At 46.3% G+C, this 9045-nt stretch overlaps 3 protein-coding genes across 3 annotated transcripts; 1 reads left to right on the top strand and 2 right to left on the bottom strand.

Annotated features, from left to right (window-relative positions):
- Positions 1 to 697: 697 nt before the first annotated feature.
- On the bottom strand, positions 698 to 956 carry Pmar_PMAR021722 (hypothetical protein; the record flags this gene model as incomplete). The annotated part of the gene is made up of 1 exon (XM_002777210.1): positions 698 to 956. A coding segment is annotated over one exon (259 nt), but the record flags the coding sequence as incomplete, so codon positions are not given.
- Positions 957 to 2220: 1264 nt separating this feature from the next.
- Positions 2221 to 6658, bottom strand: Pmar_PMAR021723 (mRNA capping enzyme subunit, putative; the record flags this gene model as incomplete). The annotated part of the gene is made up of 16 exons (XM_002777211.1): positions 2221 to 2396; positions 2451 to 2639; positions 3384 to 3515; positions 3630 to 3695; positions 3741 to 3885; positions 3927 to 3987; positions 4036 to 4144; positions 4196 to 4299; positions 4509 to 4635; positions 4774 to 4859; positions 4937 to 5031; positions 5085 to 5159; positions 5347 to 5446; positions 5492 to 5604; positions 5654 to 5748; positions 6451 to 6658. 16 exons carry the CDS (start codon positions 6656 to 6658, stop codon positions 2221 to 2223), a joined length of 1881 nt encoding a protein of 626 aa, XP_002777257.1.
- A 403-nt stretch (positions 6659 to 7061) lies between these two features.
- Positions 7062 to 8430, top strand: Pmar_PMAR021724 (hypothetical protein; the record flags this gene model as incomplete). Its single annotated transcript, XM_002777212.1, has 4 exons — positions 7062 to 7243; positions 7768 to 7903; positions 7963 to 8130; positions 8389 to 8430. The coding sequence occupies 4 exons, from the start codon at positions 7062 to 7064 to the stop codon at positions 8428 to 8430; spliced, it is 528 nt and encodes a 175-aa protein (XP_002777258.1).
- Between the last annotated feature and the right edge of the window lie 615 nt (positions 8431 to 9045).

Raw genomic sequence — 9045 nt, forward strand, 5'->3', positions numbered from 1 at the left:
ATGGTACGATAGATATTCAATGTCTTCATCGCTCAAATGGTGTACAGATATAGCTCGATCTAAGTACGGCTCCAACAGAGCTGGGGAATACTCCTGAGTTAATGCTGTTGCGTTAACTGGGTTGTCGTAATAGAAAAGGTCACTCCTGTGCACCATCGCTTTAGACACTTTTATAGAACAGAATGACAGGTAGCAGTCCTGATGATAGGGAGCCACTGGCACCCCAAACCGTAAATAGTAGTTCTTCAAGGGTCTAGCAGCCTTTCGCTTGTTGTACTCGTACGTCGCATCACTGCAGCTCTTGAAGTGCTTGGGTGAAGACACTAGCCATTGTACGAAGGCTCGAGAGTATCCCACGGCTCCTCCCCAAACATTTAAGGCGTCTCCTGCAGTCGTACCGAGTATGCTGATTTCATTCGAGTTGAGTTGTCCCACATAAGCCTTCATATTGTCAACGTTCACCCATATGTCGTCATCAGCAACGATCCAGAAGGAAGCGTTTGGAAAATGTGCAATGCAGTCTAGAAAGTGAATAATGGTAGCAATGTTCCACAGGCTGGCGCCTCTCGGAGGGGTACTGTCGAAGAAAATAGAAGACGACGCGAAGACGACTTCAGACGGCAAGTACTCAGGGGGTGTGCGGAACTGGTTCCTTGGGCCGAATATGAAGACACCACCAGAGACCATTCGACTGAGCCAACCTCGCCAATGCGCATGGAGACGCGCATTATCCCGAACGCCCATACAGATGACCAGTTGATTGGATTCTGGTGAACGTTGTTGTTGAATAGTTTTATACACGCTTGCATGATTGTCATACCGCACTTTTGCCAACTTCTCAATTTGTATCTTGACTTCTGCCGACTGAGCACTGGCAAAACTGCGCTTGTCCATGTTATCAGGCCTTTCACGCAACGACTCAATGAAGGGTTTCCAGAGCTTATCTTCGGTGATCTCTTCCATGGGTGATACCTCCGCTCTGTTCCGAATCTTCGACTGTGGGAGATGCCACTCAGAGTAGTGCCGAAAAATGAGGATCAGGATGGTGCACGAGAGACCCCCCACACTTAACAAGATGAAGCTCCGCAGTCGACAGAGGCAGCAGAGAGTTGATCGTTGATGATTCCAAGCCATCAAATGCTATAGCGAAGTACCATCTTTTCCCACGGATAGGTGACAGATAACACAAAGTTGTGGTGTGACGAGATAAGTTAATCACACGGAGCATTCTTCTAGCAGCTGCACCGCCCGGTCGTAGTCGTTTGGCGACGAAAACTTGACGTCATCTTAGAGGAGTTCCTGAAAGCACCTCGAGTGTGCCATAGTGCGAGCTTATGCAATGGGCCTTACACACCATGCAGTGTTGTTCGATGATGCCGCTGTGAATTCATTCAATACAACAACATTTTCGAGGAATCATTAAAACTCTTCCATGTGCGTTAGCCGAAATTGAGGACTCCCGGACCACGAAATACTTCCACAGCGGAACGGTGCTATTATCCCTAAAAAATTGTCTCAGTCGCATGTAATGGAGCTCTTGCTGGATGTTGGTTGTTCACTACACTTAAACGCCTAGTTACCACTGTATGCACTCGAAGGCTATCGTACGCCGCTGATACCCACCACCTGTGGGTATCAGCGGCGTGGGCCACAGGTAATTAGGAAGGAAGTCAATCACTGAAGCCTTCTACGGACGATCACTACTTTCCAAACGCGATTAAGAAGCCCCCGCTCGGAGACAGATGCGTGATTCAGTCGGAGATTTTCCCACTATAGAGAGTAGATGCGCTCACATTCACGACCATATTTCAGTAGACTCTATACAAGGAAGGAAACGGCACATAGAGCTGCAGCTCTAGCTTTACTTCCCAAAACAAGAGCAACGTGCTACTATGCAATGAGATCGTCAATGCTGCTCCAGATGGCATCACACCAGTGAGAGGTGAAGATGACCATCCGTTACACCCTCCTCCCCATGCCGTATGATGTGCACTAGAGGTTACTGTATCACCAGAGCTCATCACACCAGCTTCAGCAGATTCCATGTGATTCTCAAACGTATCGTAACAATTATCATCGCTATAGCGCATTGCTATTCGTAGCCGAGTCGATCGATACCCCTTTGCATAACCACTACTCAAGACTAGAGAGAGCCAAGATACGGTTATGGTACAAAAAAGGTCAGTGATGGGAGTAATAATCACTATGCAGGTCTTATCGTCATATGCCAGGCTCGTCTTCATTCGCACCACCATCATCAGCATCATCGTCGTCTTCACTCTCGCTACTACTGCCGCTGCTACTGCCAGAATCAGAGCCACTGGATGAGGAGTCACTATCCGATTCAGAACCCTCAGAGTCCGATCCGCTCGAACTCGAGCTTGAGGATCCTTCTTCTGAGATACGAGCAACAGGTCGCGGGTTCGATCCCAGGCGAGGGTATTTCTCACCATCATTTTCCTGCATGCCATTCGCTTTCAACTCCGTACTAGTTGCGACAGTTGGTGCATCAGTGGGCTCTTTGGAAGGCGTTGTGACTAAGCCAGTGAGTAGTGGACTGCTGTCGCCCTTTTCAACTGCTGGTGCCACCGGTGACCCTATTGGTTGCTGCTCGACCGCCGTTGCAACAGGGGGTAGCACTGAATACACGTCGTCGAGAATGGATCAAGTCAACAACAACGATAACAACAATAAAAACAACAATACCAACAACTACAACAACAACAACGATAACAACAATAAAAACAACAATACCAACAACAACAACAACAACAATAAAAACAACAATAAAAACAACAATACCAACAACAACAACGATAACAACAATAAAAACAACAATACCAACAACAACAACAACAACAACAACAACGATAACAACGATAAAAACAACAATACCAACAACTACAACAACAACAACAACAACGATAACAACAATAAAAACAACAATACCAACAACAACAACAACAACAACAACAACAACAACAACAACAACAACAACGATAACAACAATAAAAACAACAATACCAATACCAACAACAACAACAACAACAACAACAACAACAACAACAATAACAACAACAATACCAACAACAATACCAACAACAAAACCAACAAAAATACAAACAACAAAAACAACAACAATAACAACAACAATAACAACAACAATACCAACAAAAATACCAACAACAATAACATCAACGATAGCAACAACGATACCAACGATAACAATAACAATAACAACAACAACAACAACGGGATCATCAACAACAGCAACAACAACAACGGGATCAGTAACAACAGCAACAACAACAACGGGATCAGCAACAGCAACAACAACAACAACAACAACAGTAACTCACCACTCGAATCTCGAGCTTCTCCACCTTCAGGCTGTTCCCCTTCTATCCCATCCATCGTTATAGCCCCCTCGAGCTCAGCATCATCCGGCATACTCAATGGTTGCTCATCTGCATCTACCATCTCCACTTCTTGAAGGGTCTCCACGGCTGCTTGTCCTAAACAAACAAGCATCAATACGAGTCCTGTACACGGGCCAACAGACCCTACACTGAAGCGTCGTGGAGCCCACCACATGGGGGGGGGGGGCTAAAGACGCTAGACCGACTCACCCAAGACTTCCTCCTTCGTAACTGCAGTCTCATCTGGCTCGATCTCCAGCTGCTTCGCTCCGCCTTCTGATGAAAAAACATCAATCCAACACAACCCGCAACTAAGCTTACGAGAGGGTTGAGACTCTTCCTCATTCCCCTCTTGCACGACCGGTGCCGTTGGCTTCGGGGAACGGATCTCCTCCGCGATAGTAAAGCAATAATCACCAATAATGGGAAACACCGGCGCCACTCGCTTGAGGTACCTCTGCTGGACCTGACGACAGTGATGGAAACGCTCAAGTGATAAGACGGTACCTCTTGTGGCTCCAACCACATAGTGAAATCAATATCGTTGGAATTGAGGTCACCACGTACTCTGAAAGTTGACGAAAAGATGGTATGAGATCCAAATACAATAATTCACCTTTTCCGCTGGCCGTTTTTATTCCACTGTTGCTGACCACCAGCACCGCTACTCGCAGTGTACGCATCACCGAACATCCACGCCAGATCACGTACGCAGTATATAAAGTCTGAGAAATGACCGCGCGCCACGAAATTCTAAATGCTATTCTCCTGACTACCAGTGAGAATCTCGTACACCGCATGGTTTTTCCCGAGCCTTTGTCGCTTCAACTGCTCCGCGATAAGGTCCTTCTTCAGCTCCACCTCCACCTCATAGCTAGACCTGCCAGTCCACGATGTACAAAAATTATGGTATGAGCCAGGTTTGAGAAATAACATTCCCCAAGATTTGATAACAATGATAAAAAAATTTCTAATGCGATGATGACATTAACATGAGAAACTGATTGAAGAATGTGCTCCTAGTAATACGTGGAAAATTTACAATGAGTTCCTCCCAGAAACACTATAGGTTCCCTCATCACTGCTCACCATTCGCCCTGTTTTCCCTGTGCTATGACCTCAGTAAGATCCACCTGCCACGCCTTGAAGATGTAGGAATGCCGAGTCTTGTTACGTTTACCGCTACACTTTGACACATCAGCAGGGACCGAGCCGACTGAACAGAAGAACACGACCAAAATCGATTTAATACATCTCTGGAGGTAAACACGCCATCTCGAATAATTCCAGGAACACGACTGTCCCAGTGTTACACAATGGAGAAGCATGGGCACGGCTTTCAAGTGAAACTTACATTTGTTTTCTCTGTTAACTGATATACGCAAATCCAAAGGGTACTTCTCCTCATCACAATACGTCGGATCGTAATGTCCGCTGAACCTACACACTGCCGATATGATTGTCTGTTATTATCAAAACTGTAAGGAGACCCACGACCAGCTTTGCCTCCCTAGTACACGTTAATAGTCTTGAGACGATCCTTCCTGATGATTTCAATAGGTCGTGTTCGATCCCCTAAACTGTAGCTGTCACTGTCGTAGCTTGCCCGTATCTAGCCGGAGTGTTGTAAAAAACAGAGGACGAGGACGAGGAGGAGGAGCCTACTCGACCGTCCCTAGGAGATTCGAAGAACTCATCAGTTGTGGTGACCTGCCGCCGTACATCTCTAACTCGGAAAACCTGATTAAATGAAGGACGTGGGAATTGAACCGAGGCCTAACGAATGCTAAACCAACGCTACTCCCTATTCCACTAAATTACACCCATTTACAACACCTCCGATCAATACAAAGCACCGTGCAGCCCGTGCAAGAATCTCATTACTCTCCAACAAGTACAATTCCCAGTCCTTCCCCCCCATTAGTACATGTCCCTGGACCTGCCCAGGAGTCCCCGCTACGAGCTTCTCCAGATGCTTCTGTATCGCAAAGAACTGTTCTCTCATCACAGACGCCTGGAATTCATACCTGATGACCTCAGCCGTCAGCCCCTCGAACAGCGGATATCCCTACCGCCAGTTCTTGCCGTGATCAGGCTCTTGCAATATACATTCCGACGTGATGGGCAGTAGCACTCTATGGTAGGAGTCCCGATGAGGTGCCAGGAAACCGAGTCGAGCCTCAATCTAAGTACACAAGACGTTGCTATATTGCAGTTGAGATCTCCAACAGAACCTCTAAATCAGCCAAGTCCTGCTCCGTGACGAGAGTCTCGTTGACAGCATTGGTGATGGCAACCACGAGTGGCTCCAGCAACGCCGGCCGCGTACCTGTAGGCCCAAGTCTACCACTGCGGGGGCCATTTTTTGTAGTAAAAACTTTATTTCTCCAACGCGAGAAGGTATTTTCCTTTTCTCATGCATAGTTTGAATAATTACCTTCACATTCGTTTTACATTTGGGATGAATCCTAGACAGAGTAGACGTATAATTTTAGTTAAATTCCTGTGCGAGTGGTAGAATAACACGCGAAAAAATTGCTGACGGGTACGTTTCTGCTTTGAAAGAATATTTTATGTACATTATAGAGAACTGTGGTGAGAAAACTATCGTTGAAGTAGCAGAAATGAAACACCGCTCCGCGTGCGTGACCGGTCAAGAGGAGCTAGAGGTGATCATAGGTGTTACCCCACATACGTTATTACCACACACTGTGAGAGGCCCTGTCTCCAGTGGATGCTGCCAGTGATGATGCGGGACTGTGGTCGACATGAAGGCAAGCAACTGCGCAGTGGAAGTGAACCCAGACAGAAATTGAACACGGTACCCCACAGACGACAGAGAGATCAATTGTCGGAGGTGTGGTATTGGACTACATGAAAATGAGGTTCAAGCCACGATCAGCAAAGAGCTCTTCGATAGAGAGCAATGGGCACGATCACTGAAACGCAAGCTCGTATCACGTGAATACAACAACAGTTTTCATGCGACTTCATCACAGGTAATAATGAATATGATCGCTGGTGGCGTCACCCAGCATGAACTCCCCAGAAGAACCCTCCTGTGCTTCATCAGGATCATCTTCCTTGTTCAAGTTGAGACCCTTCACGCTCTCGTCAGTGGCATCCTGGTCAGCATTATGAGCCTTGATGTGATTGTTAGATGATTCCAATGGAGCCGAGGACTTGGCAGAGGTTTGTGACACTAGAATGAGGGCTAGAAGGAGTAAGTGGAGATTCATTACAATGCAAAGAGGCTTCGAGGTGCGATTCATTTGCGATGATGTCGCAGAGATATTAATTGAAAATTTCCCGAAAAATGTCCGGTGCCGGGATCGAACCGGGGTGGCGCACTGAATGTCGATGAGCACACAACTTTTCGCGATAGAAGAAGAGAGCAGACTACTCATGAGAGGACCATCCTCAAAATATATTTTATCGTAGCTTGTTTGGTGTAGTGGTGCTGTTACGAGTTTGTTTAGTGCAGGTCGTGGGATCTATTCTTGGCTTCGTCATTAATTCACCTGCTTCTTTTCTTTCTCATAAAAGTCTTCACCGTTTCAGGCAATTTTCCCCAGATTGGGTTGGTCTGTGCGGTATCAATCTCATCATCATCATCATCATGGTAGTAGCAGTCGTGGTTTAATGTCTCATCAAGTCTACACTGAATGCTCCTCTCGAACCACCGTTGACTTTGCACTAAGAGGCCACTTCATCGCTACCGATCACGACGATGCTGCTGACAGGGACGACGAGCAAGACCTGATGCTTATATGTGGTGGATGCCTCCTTAGGCTCTATCGACTTACCTCTAATAGAGAACTCAGGTAGTATCTTTGCGCACAGCGAAGGTTTTTGTACTCGTCTGAGGTTGTCATTATCGATAGAGTACAGCGTGCATATGGGGAAGAATTTGCACATGGTGAACTACATGTGTTGGTAACAATGTGAAAATTCTGAGGAAATTTTGTGAAATTCTCATTGGATCTTGTATGCATTACTACTCATGTTCGTATGTAAACTCTTCCTATAATTAGTGAAGAGACTCCTGAGCTCAGCTGAGGAAAAGGAGCATGTATTCCTTCAACATTGTCGCTGTCTAGGAGTTCTTATGGGTGCTAGTATTCACAGTGTGGAATGGGAAAAATTTTCACATGGTCAACCACATACGTTGGTGGGAAAATTTTGGGAAGTTCTCGTTGGTTTCGTACACTTTTACGCGAGAATATCTACAATTAGTGAGGAAACTCTCAAGCTCAGTTGAGGAAAACTGATCTATATTCCAACTTTGCACTTTTTTGTTCCGTATTGATATTATTCTGTCCCTGGTCGCAGCGATGATGCTCTTAAGGTTCGTTTGTGAAACCCTCCTCCCCGGGCGATGCCACGATGCTGTTGTCTATCACTGTCCCCAAGCAGTGCTTGATGAGCAGGACGATATCGCTGTGAAGCAGGATCAAGTACTGTTGATATTCAGAGATGGCCAGGTGAGGAGGGATGTGGGCATGAAATGAATCTTTGGACTTTCCCTGGTTGATTGCCTCAGTTGTCGCTACTGTGTTTCGACCCCTACGCCAACGCGATGCGATCTACGTGCAGCTACTCGCCACTATACGGCGGTACTTCTCATATCACAGGGGTGGAGGAGGCCACTGGCAGTGATGGCTCCAGTGAGGACCCCAATTCTTCCCCAAGTCGTTACATGCAGCTGAGCGTAGGTACTCGTACAGTGTCGGTGGTAGCTGAGACTGGTCACTGCTTAAACGAGCCTCAGCACTGCTCAGTTAGAATGAGCGCAACGAAGCCTCTATGTGCAGTAACACTAAGCGATAGGTTGGGCCATCTTACTCTGTGTAAGTGTTGGTGTAGAAGGGATGTTGGGATGAACTAATCGACAGGTACGTTGGGGGGATCATCGATGGATGTGGAGGGAGACGATACGCAGCAGAGTGCCACTGGATGCTCATCACAGGTAATACGGGCGGAGGGCAACTCGTATGCGTCTATCGTTTGAACTAGAGGCATTGTTCTCAATGAGCTCGTTAGCCGTGTTGAGGGAATTGTCGAGGTGATCGTTCAACAGAACCATACGAGAGAATTCTAATTGCTATGCTGCTACAAAACAGTATGGATCAAAATGGTCGGGCGAGTGACGACGACGAGCAAAGATACGAGGAAAGTTTACCCTTTATCATCTTTACCCTAGATCATGATCTCGTTGAAGTCGAATGTGTGTAGTGATAGTTGACCACTTGGAAGTAGTATTATCAAACGCGTGGTTAATAGTAGTGTAAGTCTACACAGATGACACTGTCATAATTCTGAAAATTATGAAGTTAATCTAGAAGGAATAATTTCTTGATTTTCTAATGATTCGGATGCTGTACTTTTTCAGACTATCCAAATTCGTCGTCTATTGGGTTTGTATTCGATCGATGATATGCAGTTTCTGGACGATCCGTCTACTTCTACTCACGACAGTCTACCGGTAGTAAGTGATCGACTTGGGAAGTCTCACGTTTTGCTCGCAGTCTTGGCTGTGATAGGGTCGTCGTTTTTGAACCCTCACCCTTCAGTTAGCCGGATGGAGCACAGCAGCCATAACGCCTCTATGTTGAGCTTGTTGGCG

Source organism: Perkinsus marinus, assembly GCF_000006405.1.
Source record: "Perkinsus marinus ATCC 50983 genomic scaffold scf_1104296952158, whole genome shotgun sequence".
NCBI lineage: Eukaryota > Perkinsozoa > Perkinsida > Perkinsidae > Perkinsus > Perkinsus marinus.